The following is a 20940-nucleotide window of genomic DNA, read 5'->3' as shown; positions in this document are numbered from 1 at the left end:
GCCAATTACCCCAGGCTTACCTTGCTCATCCAGAGTCAATCCTGATCCAGCCAGGGGCGTCTCAGGAGCCTCATTTTCAAGGTCAGATGATGTGTGGGGGCAGCTAAGTGCCCTCAGCTGCTCCTCGGTTTCCTGAGGGCACCACCCTTGTGTCCATTTCAACTGCTGTTTTCCCTCCACACCCTTCCCCATGTGCCCAGTCCTGGACTGGACTTCTGCCCTGTTTCTATTATGATGCTGTCAGAGGGAGATTTTAAACCCGCATGTCTGATTATGTCACGCCATACTTAAAAACACCTCAGCGACCTTTCATTGCCCCTCAGGGTGGCCCAGCAGGTTCTGCATAGCCTGGCTCCTCTCTGCCTGCTCTCCCTTTCTCATGTCATACTATTTTGAACCTTGTGTCAGTAATCTAACCAAACCGGCTTTCTCAACTCCCCCCCGTCCCACCCCCGCCTGACCAAAACTATACTGCCTCGGTCCCAGGAACTTGACACACGCTGTTTGCTTTTCCTTAAGTTCTCCTATTCCTCATCTACTTAATCTACTAGACTTCTGCTTACCATTCAGTTTTGGTTTAATCTATCTCATTTTTTCCATTTATCACAGTTGGATGATTAGTTGGTTAACATCAGTCTCACCTGCCAAACTGAAAACTCTATGAGGGCATTAATATCCCTAGTGCTAAGCACAGTACCAGGTAGGCACACAATAAATTTTGTTTGAATGAATGGGTGAATGACAGGGAGACAATTCTTAGAACCATGGGCACCATCATCTATCCAATAGCAGGACTCACCATGCCCGGGACCTTCTTTAACACCTTGGATGTTGATATCAAACTGATTTGAACCTGAATTTATTATACCCATTTCAATACTGTGATTTGGACTAAGAGTCTCTCCCATTGGCCAGTACCACATCCCAGTTGTATCTCAAGTTCTGGTTCTACCTGTGGGTAGCTTATTCCCCACTCTGCTGGCTTTACTTCTGAGATCCAGGGTAGGCCAAGGCTCAGGCCAGGTTAAGTGTGACATGTGCTATAACCCTTTGTTTCTTCTATTAGGTTTTCCTTTTAAATAAATAAAAAAATCCCTTCATTTTCTGTAAGAGTTACGAGTTCCATTCAGCCAAAGGTTGGAGAAACTTGAAAGGCCCTTCTCATTACCTTGTCCTAATAGTTCAACTTCCCTCTGGTTTTACTTTTAGCATTTTGTTACAGGCTATGATGTCTTAGGCTATCCTTATCACTTCTCATTCTCTTTCCTTCTGTTGTCTCCTAAGTTTCTCTTCTCATAATCTCTTGTCATGCCCGGTATACCCTACATAGCATGCAATTTTAGCCAGTTTGCTGCTCCCCCCCCCCCCCCCCCCCCGCAAATTTCAGTTTAAAGTTCTGTGACTCAGTTGGGTTGGTTTTCTGCCAAATGATTCTGTCAGCCACCTTGGTCAGTGTGAGAAAGTTCATTGAAAAATCCAGTCTAGCTAAAAAGGTTATTAGAGAGGACATAGACTTTAACATTTAGTATTTAGTCTAAGTTGTTTTGAAATGGGAATTAATGTCCATGTGAATGTGAGTATATATTATGAATGACAGTAATGTGACAGAAGTAGTTGAGGATAGGAAACTGTAACACTGCCTCTCTCTGTTAATAGTACTGACTTTACTTGACCCTGGTAGCGATTGAGATACATGATCTTAAACTAGTAGACTCTGTTCACTGTAAATACCCCAGTTTTCTCAAGAAATAGTTGAGGTCTAGAGAGCCTGATGTGAGTACTGATTAAGAGAAATACAGGGGTGGAGGAGAAGAAGGGGAGATGTGGATCTCTCTAGTTGCCCCTGCTCCCCAAGTGTAGCAGGTGCTCACTGCAGGCACACTGAGCTTGGGCAGAAGTCACACTACTCAGAAGCCTGCTGGCAGCACAAACAGGAAGCAGCCTCTGGGTGCTGGTGCAGGCTCTGCCGTGTAGACTTGTTTTCTCCGTCTCCGCATGGAGTTCAGCGCCGTGTCCACAGTGCCTCGCTGTGCGTGATCCTGAGGAAGGCAGGCCCTTCTTCACACCCACACACGTTTAACCGAAGTATTTACAAAAGGGGGCCTGCTTGGAGCCACCACCGAGTTTCTACACGTACCTTTCACTGGGCCTCTGTAAAGCTCTCTGCCCACTCTGCCCCCCGCTCCCGCCCTTCAAACTTATTAAGAAAGACTTCTACAGGTCTTCCCGGATTCAGTTCATTTCCTAGCATGCCTTTTTTCTAACCATCTGCCCTCCCCATTCCTCTCTGATTATGACCCCAAGTGTTTGGAGTTCACTTATGCAGACATGAAATGTAGGTTTTCAGTCATTTGCAAGTATGGCTGCTCGTAGAGCCCATGACTCTGCATATCACGTCAGAAAATGCCCAGCCACTCCTTCCTTTTCCCCAGACCAGTTATAATCTTCAGCAGCTCTAGTCCAACCCAGAGAAGAGAGCTTGCTCTCCTCATACTCACAGGAGGAAGTCAACGGTCGTCTCCATTTATGCAAAGACAACTTGAGAGATGGGAACCCTCCCCCAATTAGCATCTTTGAGCATCCCCTGGGCATGTTGCCTTCTGCGCTTCTATGCTTTGGAGGTTTATAGAATGGAAAGCAGATGCAACCAATCTCCAGGCAGCCTAAGCTGAAGGAACACCACCTTAGAGGAAGGACATACAAAGTCCACTCTGACATTGGTGTTCTGTGGTTCATCTCTATCTTCACAGCTTTTTTTTTTAAAGACACAAGTACATGCTTTGAAAGTTTTGAGTTCATTGTTTTACATCTATTAGTCCTACTTCCCCAACTGGTGGTGTGAGATTTTTCAAGGCAAGAAATATCTTTTGTTTCTTATCTGTCTCTTAAATATCACACTGCCATGTGGGCATCCAGGAGCTGTTTATCTCAACAAAAACGGATGATTTGCTGATTCACCAGAACAACACGTAAAACGTTTCCCCCTCAAAAGTCCTGTTCATGCGGCAGTGGTGACCATTTGTACTTTGTAGATGAGAAAGGGATAGCTAATCAGAGCCTTGCCCGCCACTTAGTGAGGTGGGAGAGAAGTTGCCAAGTGCGGGCAGGCTCTGGACTTCGGTGTCCTTTCAGAATACAAGCCGTGTGGGGTGGTCCCATGCAGTTTTGGGAGTAGCAGTGTCTCTGACAGACTCTGCCTCAGTTGGAACAATTGCTGAAGGGATTCCTTAGGTCAAATGACTGTTTGCTTTTTATTTAAGTTGAACTCTTAGTAGCTAGATTTGGTCTGTTCTTACAGAGGAAGCCACGTTTTCTTTGGGAAGTGTGCTGTTGAAGATTTGAGGTGTCCAGATAAAGTGCCTGCCCTTCCATGCCCAGTGGTAGTCCTTAGCATGCGTTCACAGGTGGAACTGGGGGCTGTTTTCTCATTGGTTTTATCTCCAAGCTCCCTAGGTGCTCTGCTCTGCCCTCGGTCTACTGCTTCTTTCTCTTCTTTCCCATTTAGTCATTTTGATTAGTCATATCCTGCCTGTGAGACAGCAGGCCCATAATCTAGGAAAGACCTGATTTTTTCTCTGTTTGTTACAGTTCAACTTCCCTTTAAATACCCCTTTTTAGGCGCTAGGAGAGATGTTTGGGGAGAAATAGGGGTGGAGTTCTACTGAAACGCTCATGTGGTATTTAATAATGCAGCTTTCCCAAGGACTAGTGTGTATGTGCACATAAAACCCCAACACCAAGGGTTTTGTTTTTAAATTGTCATATTTGAATCTCTATAGTATAGTCATAAAAATAGCATTGATACTGTTTCTGAAGATTGCCATGTAAAAACAATGAGTTATAGTTTATAAAACACCATAAACATATTTAACAGCAGTTTTCATCTCTTTTGAAAATTTCAGTTATCCTCTCAAAACTTATGGGTGCTTATAGTTAATGAAAGCCACCCGGGATGTAGCATCAAGACTATGACTGGCCCCTCTATCCCCTGAGACACAAAAATCAAGAATATTCTTTTAGGTTGGAGTGGTAGGACATGGTGTGCCCTCCATATTTCTGCCGGCTGGAGAAGACAAACTATTCACTGTAACTCTGGATGGGCAGAGTGAAAGAGTGGATTATACTGGCTCTGTGTGGCCTGAGGTTGAGATGAAGACAGTTTCTGGTTTGTTAGTGGTTAACTGGTAGGTTTGTCTCAGACCTGGGCCCTGTACTCTTCCCTATTAATAACCTTGGGATTGACTGGTGATGCCTAAAAAACATCTGTCACCTGCTCTGACTCATCCAAGTTAAGAGTGAATCTCAGAAGTCTCAGGTTTCTTCAGGAAGTTGAGATCAGAAATCCTTTATGAGATCAGGTTGAGGTGAATTTTCTCTTCTGTAAGCATGAATCATTGTCTACAACAAAGCAAATGTGCTGTAATCGTATATTTATAATTGAATGTTATTTTCTTGGTGATTGGGCATTTGGAAGTCAAGATATTTTATAGCCATATTTTCTTCACTAACATTTTGAAAAAAGTTAAAGTGTACAGTCTTAGAAACTACACTAAAAGAGATTAAGATTTCTTGGTCTTGGATAAACCAAGACTAAGAAAGAACATGATTAAGGTTAAATGATTGCAATGGCTACTGACATGACTAACACAGATATATTCTCCAAATAGTGAACTTCAAAACTATAGGGAGCTTCCTGAAAATTGTCCTCTTAGAGTTAGAGTTCGTGGGCTGGAAACCTAAATACAGAATGAAGGTTCAGTGTAAGTTTTAACAGTGGTGAACATTTATTGGGTTCCTTCCATGTGCTAAGTTTGTTATCACATTATCTCATTTACTCTTCATAGCAACTTTAGTGGGGAGGTCTATCTCCATTATACAGATTAGGAAGCTTGAAGCTCAGGCAGGTTATATAATTTGTCCAACATCACCCAGGCCAGAAATGGTGGAGCTGGGATTGATGTCTGATGGTTCCTTCACAGGATATTAGGGAAGGCCTAGGCCGTGGTCGGCAAACTGCGGCTCACGAGCCACATGCGGCTCTTTGGCCCCTTGAGTGTGGCTCTTCCACAAAATACCACGGCCTGGGCGAGTCTATTTTGAAGAAGTGGCGTTAGAAGAAGTTTAAGTGTAAAAAATTTGGCTCTCAAAATAAATTGCAATCGTTGTACTGTTGATATTTGGCTCTGTTGACTGATGAGTTTGCCGACCACTGGCCCCAGGGTGTTTAGAGACCATTACTTGTTTGTTAAGATTGCCGTCCCACACAGGGAATATAGTCAATAATATTGTAATAACTGTATGTGGTGTCAGTTGGGTACTAGCCTTATTGGGGGGATCACTTTGTAAGTTATATAATGCCTAATCACTATATTGTACATCTGAAATTAATATAATATTTTATGTCAACTGTAATTGAAAAATTTTTTAAAAGATTGCTGTCCCCTTTAAAATTACTTATACTAAAATCTAGTGATCTCCACGTGGCAGTTCTTGTGTTCTACTTTTCTTTAGTAACTCTTCTTAAGTAGGTCATTATTATAGAATCTTAGGATGGTGATGGTGTCCTTGAAAGAGATTGGCTGGACTGCAGCTTGCCCTCTGAGAGACAAAGCACCCCAAAAACGCAGAGAGATCTTCTCAGTTGTTCAGGGATAGTGAGAAGTTATTTTTGCTAATCTTGGACATCTGCAGGAAGGACCCCCACTAAGTAAAACTACCCTTTAATAGACTGTTCTGACAGTCAGGAAGTTTATGTAGAAGCTAAAACCTCACCGACACAACTGTCTTTGCAGGGGAAGTTAGAAAATGACTAATTACTACTTCTTGTAAAATTCCATTATTCACTCAAGCCACCGTGGAAACTTCATTCACTGGTTGTTCATTGAGTACCTACTGTGTGCCAGGCATTATACTGAATTATGCTGAATGTGACCTTGGAAATCTTCACGAATAACACTAGGCAACCCAGCCACACTGAATAGTTTAGAGTCAGATTTTTAACTTTTTGGATAATGATGATTTGCACCCACTCTATATTATTTAATGCTTACACAACTCTCTGAGATAATATTATCAAACCTGTTTCACAGATGAGGAAATTAAAGCTCAGCAACATTAAGAAACACACAGCAGGGCCTTGATGAGGTGCCCTCCTAAGGAGAATAAGTTTCAATATAGTACTTTCCAGTTATTCAAATGCTTTTACTTATATTATCTCATCTAATTTTGTAAACAGAATGATAGTAGTTGTCATTATATTCCTTTACAGGTAGCAATAGTCACTTCTAGATATTATATACTTAATATTGCCAGGAGTGTCAGATGACTTATCATGTAAGGCCTAGTTCATGTACTGCTCACAACCACCCTAATAAGTACCATTATTCTCATTTTCCAGATGAGCCATTGAGGCACCCAAAGTTTAAGTGCTTTGGTTAGTGCAGTGGGGAGCTCTGCCCAGCCAAGTACACATAACCCCCCTTGCTGTATTCGCTTTACCATGTTATGCTGCCTCATTTTCCATGCGGGGAAACTGAGGTACAGAGAGCATGCTAACACAGCTGAGGTCATACAGCTTATAAAGAGCAGAGCTGGACTCCAACTCAGATCCTTTCCTCACTGTTTTCCTGGCACTGGGCTGCCTTTCTGCACGAGGAGAACTGGGTTATGTGGGACTAATCTTAAACCTACAGCAAATGTATTAACTCCAATGCAGACGTGTTTTAACCATGCAAATAGCCTGTGTCACCAAGAGTGGTTTTTTGTTGTTGTTGTTGTTTTTTAAAGAGAAAGGCTGTATCTTACATCCAAGTTAAGTTCCCCAATTCCTCTGTGATATCTTTAACTTTAATAATTTTAGTCACTCTTTACAGTTCTTTGTATTTTTTTCCCATTTGGGGGCATGGCGCCCCAATACTACTGGTGACAGCATGTCACAGGAGAGGAATGGACATTCAGGCCACACTACTTTGCTCAGGAAGTCATCTGGTGACATTAGAGTAGAACTCAAACCCAAATGTGAGTCCTCTGTGCCCAACTCAGCTCTGTGGTTCTTGACCCTGGTGTCTACTGAAAATGTTGCCTGAAAGAAGGCCTTGCCTTTATTAGGTTGCTTCTGGTGCTGTAAGGAATGCGTCTTTTCCCATCTGAAGATCATTTCCCATTTCTCTGAATAGTGAATTACATTAATGGTTAAAGCAAGGAAGTCAGTATCAGATACATAACAAGGACCACTCACTCAGATTTGAAATGCTGCCAATCTATACAATCTCAGCCTTGAACATTTTGAAGTACAAAGGTTCATTACTTTAACAATCAAGCATCCTTTAGATATCTGAAGGAAAAGTTTATGGTCACCATTTACACTAATATACTTTTATTCAAATTGCAAACTCAGGTAAAAATGTTTCTTAAAATGGAATAGGATGAAATTTTTCTATATATTTGTTGATAGAGTAAATATCAGATAAATATCCAGATGTATTTAATTATTTTGACTCAAGAAAAGTATGTCCTATTTAGACAGTCTTTAAATAAATTGTTTCTGAATTGAACAAATAAACAAGAAATAGCTGAAACTAAACGACTTTGTGGAGAAAAACTGAGAGTATTTAAAAAGAGGAATCATCTCAGAAAAACCTGTCTTGTTATTCTCATTTTTATTTTTAGAAATAAACTTTAATTGACTATCCAAGTATTTTAATCATTTTTGAAAAATAAGCTTTTCATATTCAGAGGCTGACAGGTGATGTGGGAATAATTTAAAACCTATTGCAAATTTATTAACTCCAATGCAGATGTGTTTTAACCATGGAACTACCCTAGTGTTACGAAGAGTTTTTTTAAAAGATAAAAATTAATACTTACTTAGTGCCTCCTATGCTAGTCCTCTATTCATAGTTTTCTCCTGTAATCATCACATCCCTGTGATTTAGGTATTATTATTCCTCTACCCCTTTTACAGATGAGAAAACTGAGGCTCAGAGTCACTGAGTAATTAACCCAAGATTACAGTTAGAAAGTAGAAGTCTCAGAGCCTGAACCTAATTCTGAACATTCCAAAATCCATAGATATTCTAATATATAAAGCTGTCTTGTGAATGGCCTGGTATATTAGAATTTTAAAAATTAACAAGCATTTTTAAATTAACAAAAATGTTTGAAATTAGAAAAAATATGTTAAGAGAAATGTGCTTGTGATTCTGTTTGATTAGCCCTCAAGTAAGAACAAAACAGTTTGAAATATACACTTTTCCGCCCTGGAAACATAGAGCAAATTTACGTTTTTTTTCTTATGTAGACTGAAGCTCTTGATAAATCCGCTTGGGCCTTGATTTAGTTTGTTCCTCCAAGAAACTCCATAGAGATACCCCCAAACATATCATTGATGGTCAGCAGTGAACCCTAACAAGTTGGCTGCCCAGGATTTTTATTATTACAGTGACTGTAGGTAACACAAGGTCACATTCCCAACACGTGACACCTTTTTGAAACAGATTCCAATAGGTTTAAAGATATGTCCCCGTTCTCCTGTTTTGGATCTTTTGTTCTTATTGTCTGGATGGTGATGAAGCTTTTCAGTTCTTCCTAGTAGCTGACTTTGAAATTAAGTTTTGCCTTTTGGTAAAGGTTATTTTCTGGAGTCATTTTACTAGGAGAATACTATAACCAGCTCCCCTCCATTCTACTCTTCTCACATGCTGCCTACCCTGTTCTCATCTCTGCTCCCACGTCCGTGCCAGCAGGTGACACCCCACCGACCTGCCTGGGAAGAAAGCGAACCGTGCTAACATGGTGGCATCACACACCATGAAAGCCGGAAAGCACGCCTGAGAGAGTAGCTGGGTAGGCCGCAGTGGAAAGCAGCAGTCTGCCTGTTCCTTAACGAAGTTAATTGTTCAAAGGATTTTTAAACGTTCAAAGAAATAAGGAATACATGTTCGCTGGAGTAAATGAAGAAGTACAGAAAGCAAATAAAATGGAATTCAGCTTTGCAAAGATAACTGAAGCAGGTTGTTTTCTAAGGATGGTTAGACTTTCTAAGTAGACGTATTTATGTGAGAGACAAATCGTCCTTCCCTGTGATTCATTTTGTTACTTTTATTGACACCCAACGTCTGTCTAGCTTTGTGCTATTCAGGGCCTGAGGGGATGGGGTTGTAGGGAATAAATAGACCGTGTGTGTGTGTGTGTGTGTGTGTGTGTGTGTGTGTGTGTGTGTTTCCCCCGTTTTATCCTGTCTGGGTTGTGTGTTCTAAGGTCACAGCAGCTGGTATACTAAAGATTTTTTTCTTTTTCCCAGACCCCAGGCAGGCACAGTCTTCCCCACCGTGGTCCTATGACCAGTCTTACCCCTCCTACCTGAGCCAGATGACTTCCCCGTCCATTCACTCCACCACCCCGCTGTCTTCCACACGGGGCACCGGGCTCCCTGCCATCACCGACGTGCCCAGGCGTATTTCAGGTAAAGACCACACTTCAACTCAAAACTCACTCCCGTGCAGGGGTGGGCGTGGGCTTGCAGGATGGGCCACGTCTGTCTTACCCGTGCTCACAGTAACTCTCTCAGACGCATGTGGGCCAGGGTTTGACAACGGGCAGACCGGGTCTTCTGAATTAGGGGGTTAGCACATATTCTCCCAGTGTAAGTCAGAAACCCTCCAGAGATGGCGCATTTCCTAAGGAGATTGCATGCCACCAGTTTGCGTCCTGCTGCCTTGTACCCCCCGGTGGGCCCAGCCCCCCCATCACCAGGGCCTTCTCCTGAGGGTCTCCTGCCAGGCCCTCCTCTGCTTGTTCCTTTCTTTTCCTAACACCTGCCTGTGAGCCAGATGACAGAGGGATGGCACAGCCCCCCGTTTCTAAAGGCTTTTAAGTCCCAGGAGTCCAAGCTAACCAGCTTCAGGGGAGAGCAGCTGCACACTTAAGATCCTTTTCACAAACTAGTTACTTGAGGTGCAGTGAGGCCTGCAAGAGTCTTCAAAGGCCACGCGTGGCTTCTGAGCGGCCAGCTCCGCCCAGGGCAGGCTTTCTGTGACCCACAGAGCGCAGTGCTATCGCTCTCCGTGGGGCGGCCCCAGTGCGTGCACGTCCACTCTGCCAAAGGCGCCGCAGAGACCTGTGGCTCGCGGTGGGAGTACGTGGGGTCAACGGCCTCTCCATCGTGGAGAATCCCTCGTAGAGAGCCAGGACGTGTCCACGGAGACTTCCAACTCACAAGTCCACCTAACGGCTCTCGGCCAGCCCCGTGAGTCCTGTGAGTAAGAAATAAATCTCTCAGCACACCCCCACCGCACATACTACGGCATTGCCCGCCCCAGAAATAGTCGCCTCCAGGGCACATAGTCAGATCCTACAGGTCAGACACTGCTCAGCGGTCGGGCTCCAGGCACCTGTGTGACTCCTGGCCAGGTTAATGCCTTTCTCTCTCTCTCTCTCTCTCTTTGTGTTTCTGTCTCTGTCTCTCTCCCGCTCTCCTTTTCCGCAAAGCTCGACGCCGTTACTCACTCCGCTGAGTTGCACCACTGCCAAGCTGAAGCTCCACCAGCAGGCTTGCAGGTTTTGATTAGTTCAGTCTCCTTTGTTTCTTTCACCTGGGGAGGAGGGAAGGCTTTGCTTCTCCAGCAAATAGCAGGCCAGGGCTCTCTGGTCCCAGTGCCCTCACCTTTCCTGCCACAGATGGACTCCCGTGGGGGTGAGTAGGCAAAGACGGGATGGAGGGAGAACCGTGCCCCGCCTCTCATTCAGACTGCCGGGTTCCTGAGTCACAGGCTCTTGACTGGGGAATGGTGCCGCGTGCAGAATCTTAGCTATCATTTCCCTTGATTGGAAGGACTGGCTCCTCCAGGCAAATGCCGATTAAAGACACAGGAAAGGACCAGGAAGCCACAGGGTTATGATGAGGCAGGCTGGGGTGGCGCCAGAGACAGTGTTGGACGGTGTCGGGTCCCTTCTGGTCACCCCTCTTATGTGTCATTCTGGGTGTTCTGCGTTGCACAGGCCGACGCGACACTGTGTCAGGACGGGTTTGTGCCAGCTTGCTTCTGTTAGGGTCCTCTGGGTTCCCTCTGTGGCTGAGGCAGGTTTGCCATTTGTCCCCTGGCAGCTGTGAGAGGGAAAGCCTCGGGGAGTGGCGGCGGCTTTAGGGGACCCCCCCTCCCCTCCGCTCTTTCTTCCTGAGTCTGCTTGTATATGAATTCAGCGGGGAAGCCATCGAAAATAACCCTCAGAAGTGTTTCTCATTTGCACGTGTCACGTAGGACAGCCAGGTTATTTTGAGTCTATCTCCCGATCATGACATAAACAGAGGAGGCTGAAGGGAGGAACGAGCCTCTGCTTTAAACTGGTTGAAAACGAGTTCAGTCCAGCTTTTCCCTCCCACCCCAAACATGTCTATGAGTTGTTACTGGCAGAGTCGCACCGTGCCAGCCAGGGTGGGAGGGTCTGTGTAAACACTGAAGTGAGGAGAACAGAAAATCCCTTTGGTCAGCAGCACGGGGAAGCAGGAAGAAAGAACTAGGCGTGGACTGTCACGGAACCGGAGGGACCCTGCTCCACCTGCCCTTGCTCAGCGTGCTACCTGCGGGGCTTAGGGACCAAGTTACCTGGGATGAGCACCCTTTTCACTGCCCTGGCGACCAGTCCTAGGCACCTCCGTGGAGAGGGGCCTGTCTCATAGGTGCCCAGGTGCCAAGGTGCATGGTTTCTGTTTCATTATCTTCCCCCTCAATGTCTGTAGCTATCCCTAAGGTCCAGGCCCGCATTCTCTGTGACACGGACAGCTGCCATGCTAACGTTCGTCTCCATCGCTAAGCAGTCCTGTGTTCACCTCTTCCAGTGCTTTCCAGTTTCATGTTTTCGTGTGGAGTCATCAGTTCTCATCCCCAAATAGGAAGGGATACATAAAATATTCTCGCACCATCATGGGTGAGAAAGAATAGGATTGGAGGTTCAGACTCAGGCTTGAATCCTCGCTCATACACCTATAGGACACGTTTCTTCCTTCTCTGAAACCCAGTTTGACTATTTGTAAACTAGGGATATACTATTTCTCTTTAAGGTTACTGTGTGGATTAAATGAGGTGCTTTATGTAAAGTGCTTAGGACGGGCCTGACACACATTATGTGCTAAATAGATTGTAGCTGATATTCTGGAGCTAGAACTGTTGTGCAAAAATTGTATGTCTATATATAATTTGCAGGCGAGCCCTGGCTTAAATATATCAAGTAGATAACAATCTAAACTTTCAGAGGGTATTATTTGCTTTATAAAATGGGTCACCACAGAGCATATTTGAAATAAAAACCTTTGAAATGAGTTAATACTCATATGCATTCATAAAGCACTTAATACTGTGCTTGGCACATAGAAATACTCAGTAAATGTTTGTCGTTATTACCATTATTATTCCGCAGATTTGCCGGAAATATTTATAGAGCTAAAACAATTGGGAGCCATTCACATAAAGCCAGTAAAGACAAAAGAAAATAACTATTCAATTATATCTTAGAAAATAGAAAATGTTAAGTTATACTTACATGTCACTGGGCTCGATAATGTTTTTCTCTGAGAGAGCATAGGAATAAAAGCAACCAGAAGGCTCCCTCTGAAAGACGTGTTTCTAAAGAAACTCTGTTTCATCCTAAAAGACCATGACAAAGAAAGGCATAATTTAATCTATTTAATTACCTTCAGAGATCTGATTTTACAACTTGCTTTTTTGGTATCCTTTCTTATGAGTAATGTTTCAAGTATGGATACAAATTCCAGAACTTAATGAATGACAATGATATTATATCATATAGTTTCTTTAGTCTTCCACAAATCCTTTATGGAAGCAAGGTGTAAGTAAAATAATATTATAATGGTATGTTACCCACAATCTCTATTGCAAAGAATGATACACAACCAGGTGTCTCGAAGCTCATAGTTACAATACAAACTTCAGGAAACATTTTCTTAACCTTGAATAGCCTTAAGTATTATAACAAGAATAATAGCAGCATGTGTAGGGTTATGACTGACCACTACATTGTTGTCATGGAATGGACTAATAGCGTCTACCTTATCATAATGAGGCATTACAGCGCAGAAGCAGCCCTGGTAGGAATTGGCCCCCCTTTCCCACCACACTTACTGTGATAATTGTGGCCTCATCACAAAGTAATGTGTATTTCAGTAGCACCCCGCCTCGAGTGATTTTGCACATTATCTCATTTTATCCTATACGCTCCTAAAAGAATATTCACTATGCAGAGGTAGGCGAAGTTAAAGAGCAAGCATGGCAAGGCGAGGACCAGTGAACCTGACAGCCACCCTAACCACGGCCCGCCTTTATCATCGTAATCATGTTATCTCCCATGGCATGTATGATGTTCAGAGCACTTGTGAGGCTTGACACAAAGATTGTAATTACTTTTCAGTAGGTCATTACCAAACACTGTGTGAATAAAACCTCACTGACTTTCAAAATATATTTTATGTAATTATCCTACCGTGAAAAGAAGCACAGCTGTGTATCGAGTCTGCTTATTTGACTTGCGGGTCAGATGATGAGCTGTTGTCAGCCTGCTAAAGGAGTTTGTTCATCGCAAATAACCCCGCCCCGCCCCGCCTCCCCCCGCCCCACCCACCTGCGTGAAGTAGCTCAGATGAGGCCAAGTCTGCATCCCTTTTTGGCATCCACGAGGTAGAAGGGAGAGACACTGGTATTTTTTTCTGTGGTCTTGGCCGCTGTGCCTGTGGCCTCTCTGATGCTTTCTGGAGGTCTCTTGGAGACTTAGGACACAGGAATGAGATTCAAGGGAAGGGCCTACGTGTTCTCTGCCTGGGTCACTTCCTCTCAGAGGCCAATACATATATGGATGATTTTTCTCTGCATTTGTAGGGCCTTTTCACACAAGACAGTTAAGAACTATAATCTTTCTGAAGGTTATTTGTTTTGTGTAAGCCAATAGTCTTGAATTTCTTTCAAGACATTTAAATATCAAAAAATTCCACTTAACTACACAGGACATTAAAGAGGTCTCTGTTTTTATGACTCTTGGTCGCTAAATTATAATATTTTCAAAGGTCAGCAGAATGGGCATTAGTGTAATAAATAAAATGACTAAAACTATTTTATTGCTACCACAAAATCTAGAAATTGCTAGTGGAAAAAAAACACCTCCTTTTATCATTAAAGGTATATTGGGATGATGGTTTCATGTAATTTAAAAACCAGTGGGGATTGATGCAGTTCATTTTTAAATGACCCTTATAACTGAGTTCCTATCAAGTCCCCTGAATCAAGGTTTGAAACCAGCAGCCTCATTAATGTGCCGCGTACACGTGGACATAGCCAGGACATAGGAGGGAGTGGTGCCCTAAGAGAGGTTAAAAGGAAAACTCCTGCAACTAATACCAAAAACCAGAACGTTGAAGCCACTACAATAAAACAGCAGAACATCCACTTTTTACTACAGGACCCTTCCTTTATTAAGAGCCACCTGTTTGATAGACACACCTCTGCCACAGCAGCCACGGGCGAGTGATTACATTTTAACAGGATCCACTTTTATTTTGAAGAAGTTCTCTGTTGAAAGCCACAGAAGGGGAAGATATTAAATGTAATGAAGCCTAAACAAAGGCAAGTCCTGTGTTACCAACTGAATGTTCACTATTCTTCTCTGTTCTATGGACTGTGGCTTGTTGGGTTACTTTTGCGTTCTGTAAGTTGAACTATCTTCTGGCATGAGCAGAGGATGTCTTTATCCTATTGCCGTGGGCCCAGGTTCAGGGTGTACCTGGACCCCAGTTTGTTGTAACTTTTGAGTTACTAGAGCTGAGAACCCCAGAAGTGATTTCCATTCCGATTAGGTCAGTTGGGGATAGTTGGCCCAGCTCGCAGAGCTGACTAAACTTGGCTGTGTGACGGGTTCCTGTTATTTGTAGCTAGACCGAGGTACCAAAGCTCGGAATGAAATGCGTGTACATGGTTTGACGCTGATTTTCTGCGTGGTTCTTGTCAGATGTTTTTGGTGAGGATTTATCTTTGATACGTGTATAAGCACCCACACGTGGAGAAAGGATTCAGTAGTGAAAGGAATCATGCTTATGCAGGGACGGCAGAGACCTGGTTAGGAATTTGATTGAAAGACTTGCCGCAGTCCCTCTCTTTTCTTAAAAGGAGACCTGGGAGCTTGAACCTCACCTTGCCAAAAGTATTAAAGTTACTTTTCCGATGACACAGTGGCTTCTGTGGTTCACTGGGATCCGAGAAGAGGGTGGAGGCAATGTAACCGAGGAAACCCGAGTTTTAGTTTCATTGTCACTGATGATTCTTTGCACTATTCTCTGATGTGTCGGGGTGTTTGTTGTGCCTCAACCGTCTCACGTAAGTGACTACTCAGAATTGCCCGTGCATGCGCCTCAGAGGTTCTGCAAGGACTAAAGTGGTGTCTGTCCAGGCATTTGTTGTTCTAAGGACTTTGGGGAAAGAAAGCTTCTCTTACCTAATAAATGCCTGTGAGAAACTAAGTTGTGTCATTAACTTCAAAAGAGTAAAAGCATGCTATTACATACATTGGTTTGGAAATTAATACTTTATTTTTAGAGCCATTTTCGATTTACAGAAAATTTGAGCATACGTGTACAGATTCTACTAGTAAACTCGCCCTCCCTCCCACTTTCTCTTATTATTAACCTCTTGCATTTGTGTGATGCATTTGTTACAATTGGTAACCCAGCGTTGGTACATTATTATTAACTGTAGTTTACATTAGGGTTCACTCAGCATTGTGCACTTGTATGGGTTTTGCCAAATGCATTAAATGCCATGCATCCACCATTTCAGAGTCATACAGAATAGTCTCATTGCCCTAAAAATCCCCTGAGCTCTCCCTATTTGTCCTTCCCTCTGTGCCTCCGAGCCCCTGGAAACCACTGGTCTTTTTTCTGTCTCTCTATTTTTGCCTTTTCCAGAATGTCCTGTAATTGGAATCATACAGTATGTAGACTTTCCAGTCTAGATCTTTTCACTTCGAAATGTGCACTTAAGCTTCCTCCTTATCTTTTCATGGCTTGAGAGCTCATTTCTTAATGCCACTGAATATTCCTTTGTGGGGATGTTCAGATATTTTTGAAAACATCAAGACTGCTCTCCGCACACTGGGAATACCACCACACTATTTCCGTTTGTCCCTGACTGTGTCCGCGATGTTTCTTTTTCAGAAAGTATTTCATGCATCCTTTCATGCATTCCTTGCTGGGAAACACTTCCTCCGCCCAGCAGTTGTCACCACATGGTCCAGATAATAGTTTTCCATATCATTGGTCCATTTTCTAATTAAATCGTTTCTTTAGTTTTGCCCATAAGACCAATTACTAAACGTTTACCTTTAGGTGGTCGTTCATATCAATTCAAGTGCAGCACAGACCCAGCTAAAAAGAACAACCCATTTATGTGGCTACTTAGCTGCCTCCCCAAATAGTACAGTCAGCTCTCCTGGGTAGAGGACTCTCCTTTCTCTTAGGGATGCCTGGCGCGCCTCAAGTGTGTGGAGCTGGTTCACTCTTCCGTGCCAGTCCAGTGGCTGCATCCGGGGGCAGGGCCCTGCCGAGCCTTCTCAGGCATCCCTTTCCCAGCCACCTCTTTCCTCACAGCAAATCTCTCTCTCATCTCCGTATATTCATTTCTCACCTCTGTACGCGGGACACCCTCTCCTGTGTACATACCTGCCTTCAGTATCATAGTTTGACCGCATGCCTTTCCCCTTTTAGGGGTACGCTTCCCGGGGACTGTGCCTGTGCCTTACCTATTCTTGAATCCTTATACCCTAGCACAGTTTCTAGCACATAGGAGGTGCTCAGTTCATGGTTAATGAAACAAATATAGTAGAAAAAAAGGAAGATGAGCATGTAGAAGAGAAAAAAAAGGGGGGCGGCAAATGAAGAAAGAACAGCTTGTTCACCTGGAACAACAAAGAAAGAGCAAAACCAGAGGAACTTTGGTTGCTGATAAGGACAGGAAATAGCACAGTAAGAGTGTGCACAAGGCAGTATGTATTTTTATCTCCGAGCCTCTCTGCAATGTGTTTCATATTTAGAGCACATATCCAGCCTGCATCTGTTTCCAGAACTTGCTGCTAACAGTTAGTAATAATGCCAGAGCATACTTCAGGTCCAGCTTGCAACCAAGTGATCAAATAGAATTTTTTATTTCTAAATTAGAGTCTGACATTAATTATAGCCATCATGTAATAAAGTGTCAAAGTCTTTTCTGAGGAAACGATAGAAGTGATATCAACGGGGCTGTACACTGAAGCAAAACTCTTCCTCTAAAACAAAGCAAAAGATCTCGTTTTGACAATGATCATTTCTCAAACAGTCTTATCTTCAGGCTGATTTTTTTTTTTCTCCCTAGACTCCCCCATCCTCTCCCCTTTCTAGATCCTTGCTGTACGATAGGGTTTTCTGTCACCTCACCATCCTGCTCCGTGGTCTCGGGCGCACTGCAGTTTTCCAGGGTCCCTCTGAATGCCGGAACCCAGAACCGAGCTCCTTTCTTCCCGGCCTCTGTGAAGGCCCCTGAAGCGGCCTTGGCCGTTGGTAACCACCTTGCCCTGTTTCTCACATCAGCCACTCTGTGAAGCTGCATGTCTTCCATTTTTTCACTTTTACTGATTTTTTAGTTCCAGGTAGGATCATTTATAGTTAATCCTGTTAACATTATCTTATTTAATTCCGGTAATAGTATCTCGCTCTCAGGAATTTTGTGGATGTGTATAATGTCACCCAATATATTAGTGGCTTCTCTCATTCCTTCCTACCTGGAAAGAATTAATTTTAATTCACTTCAATCATTTCAGGTCAGCTCAACAAATACTAGGTCTACACCTGAAGGGTACCCAGGGAGGCAGTGAATAGAAGGGAACAGAAGATACTGTCTCTCCTTCAGGAAGCTTTTAGTCTCCTGTAGGCAATGACAACTTGCAAATATGACACAGTCACATGCCAGAATAGGCAAACAATGCTCTGATTTTAGTGAAAGGAGGTCTCTTTGCTCCGCTGCATAACCAACATAAAACCTTCTCCTTTAAGAAATTAAAAAAAAAATCAATTCCATTCTGCTCAGATTATACTGAGTCTGAGTTGCTCCAACAATTACATTTTTCAACTGAAAAAAAAATTACACTTGTTGACATGTGTGGTTTCTTAATGTTTCTTAAGATATGACAAGAATATGTAAGATCTTATCTTTTCCCAGCGAGATTGAAAGCCCCTCCAGGCTAAGGGCCTGGCCTTCTAATCCTTTGCTCTGTGGCTGGGTGACTCCTAGTTTCAGGCTCTGCCTGTGGGTGCTCACGGGAAGTGCTTGCACGCAGAGAAAGGTCACCCGATAGTCAGAGCTGCTTGCTTCAGGATTACTTATGCTATGACCTTTGCGAGGAGGAGTTGGCTCATAGATCTAGAAGTGGGACCGTGTAGGAGGCTAATGACAATGGCCATATACCTTAATTTCACATTCCATTACACAAATACATTCCTAGCAAGTTATTATATTATAAAGTTTCCCACTCTCCTTAAAGGGGAGCAACACCGTTAGCTCTATAACACACACGCACACGCACATATGCATGTGTTCACCTCTTTACCACATTTAGAATGAGTACACGTATAAATATTCTGGACAGGCCTATTATTTTCAGGAAACAGGACCACTGAAACCCCATGCCTTAGTACTATTTTGTTCCTTCATTGAGCATTGGTTTCTCAGGAAATAGTACTTGATTTCTGCTGAGAGAAAAGGGGACGAGAAGCTGCATGATTGTTTTGAGTTAGTTCTTAGGTTTGTTAATACACACAAATGGTTTTCAGGGGAAACTTAGGAAGATATATTTGAAAGTGGTGACTAAACATGTAAAAATCTTTTTTTATAATTAAAATCCTATATGATAAAATGCAATGACAGCACTTTAATTTTAATTGTTCAAATTCATTTTTGGATATTTTATTTTGAATAATTTAGAGTCATTTTCAGACTCTTTGTTTTCTTGAAGAACCAGTAGGAAGACATATATTATAAATTGAGTCAGAATTTAAGTGACTTGTTCTGAGGCAAATCTAGGAACCCACTTGACATATTGTCTAAATTATTATTTTTGATGTGACTCTGAAGAAATTCCTATATCTCTAAATCCATGAAAGTAATGTAAATGAAAATAAACTACTGCTCAGGCAACATTGTCCCTGAATATCTCAAAGGACAATGTGACCAACTGGAAACAGGGCAGCTAAGCATGGCAGATGAGAATAAGACCAGTGTTTCTGCACCCGAAGTTCGCTGCTCTCTCCCTAACCAACACAGTCACCATTCTAGCTAGTTTCCTATTATAATTAGTAATAATGCTGTAGTTAATGGAATAATAGCAACAGATATAATGATGGTTATAAACACTCCACCCTGTGCCAAGGAGAGGAGTGATTCATGATAAATCAATAAGAAACCCATTGATGTGGTCACAATAAAGCCATGCATCATTAAGAAGAACCCTTTCTAAATAAAAACTACAAAGGAAATAAAAACAGGCTTGAAAAAAAAAAAGTCTGATAATAATGTTGTGGTGCTCATCCTTAAAAAAACACACAAACCTGTAAGCTCCCAAACTATACCTTAGGAAAACAGTATATTCTCAGTTTTGCTTAAAAGTGCTGTGGAATGTTGGCCAAAGGGCTCAAAAAAGGAAAGTTTGACCCCCTGGCCAGTTGACAGAAGAAGTTAAAGTTGTTTTCTGCCCTTGGAAGTTGGTAGGTGTCGCAGGTCCAGTACCTTTGGAACATTCGCTGAGTCTTGGCTTTTCTTGCATTCAGACAGTCTGTCTTTTAATTGTTGCCTTTAGACCATTGACATTCAAAGTGCTTATTGACAGGGTTGGATTAATATCTCGCATATTTGTTACTGATTTCTATTTGTTGCCATTGTTATTTACCCTATTTTTCCTTCTACACTTTTGCTTCCTTTGTGGTTTTAATGCTTTCTTAGCATATAAGTTATGCTTTTCTTTTAACCTTTTTTAGCGGTTGCCCTAGAGTTTGCAATATACATTTACAACTATTTCAAGTCTGCTCTCCATAACACTACACATACCACATCATAGGTAGTATGGGTACCTTATAAACATCTGTGTGTAGGTTTTGTGTAGACGTAAGTTTTCAACTCCTTTGGGTAAATGCCAAGGAGTACACTCACTGCATCACATGGTAAAAGTATATTTAGTTTTGTAAGAAACTGACCAACTATCTCCCAAAGTGGCTGTACCATTCCGCATTTCCACCAGCAGGTAATGATATTTCCCATTGCTCCACATAATCTATGTGTCTTTATATTCAAAGTGGTTTTCTTGTAGACAACATACAGTTGGGTCTTGTGTTGTGATATGGTGAGGAAGAAGTATTTAAGATGAGTTCTAACAATCTGTGACTTAATTGGTACATTTAGACCATTGATGTTCAAAGTGATTATTGATATGGTTGGATTGATATCCCTTTGAAGGGTAACCAAACCTCAAATAACCTCTTTAATCCAGCAAATGATTGAAGCATTTAAATCAGGACATGGATCTCAATGGAGAATTGAACCCAACACTGATAAAATAACAGTTGCTCAATAAACTTGTGTTGAATTAGTTTGGTTTATCAGAAAACTTTTCTTCTAAGACCCAGGCATATGGCACGGTGACTAAACACTCGTTGAATCATTGGCATTGTGTTGGAAATAGTGCTTGATTGGGAATTGAGGAACCTGCCATCTAATTTTGATGTTCTTGAGCCGGTCACTTGATAATTTCTGTAGGTCTAGTTTCATCAGGTGTGAAATGAGTTAGTTGGGCTACATGTTCTCCAAAGTACATCATAAGCGTTGAACATCTGTGAATCTAAAATAAGGCCTGAAAGGGTAAGTT

At 42.6% G+C, this 20940-nt stretch overlaps 1 protein-coding gene across 9 annotated transcripts in view; it reads left to right on the top strand.

The window, feature by feature from the left end:
- The window catches only part of RUNX2 (RUNX family transcription factor 2), a gene marked incomplete at its 5' end in the record, with an annotated part of 330125 nt that overhangs the window by 178482 nt on the left and 130703 nt on the right, over positions 1–20940 (top strand). For all 9 annotated transcript variants that reach the window (XR_013813975.1, XM_079780442.1, XM_079780439.1 and 6 more), the window contains one exon: positions 9302–9463. Coding sequence is in view for 8 of the 9 variants with exons in the window: in XM_079780442.1 (XP_079636568.1) it covers positions 9302–9463 (162 nt within the window). The remainder of the gene's footprint in view (positions 1–9301; positions 9464–20940) is intronic.

This window comes from Cnephaeus nilssonii, assembly GCF_951640355.1.
Source record: "Cnephaeus nilssonii genome assembly, chromosome: 9".
In the NCBI taxonomy this organism is placed as follows: domain Eukaryota; kingdom Metazoa; phylum Chordata; class Mammalia; order Chiroptera; family Vespertilionidae; genus Cnephaeus; species Cnephaeus nilssonii.
The sequence above is the reverse complement of the archived record's forward strand: the minus strand, read 5'-3'. Positions and strand labels throughout refer to the sequence as shown.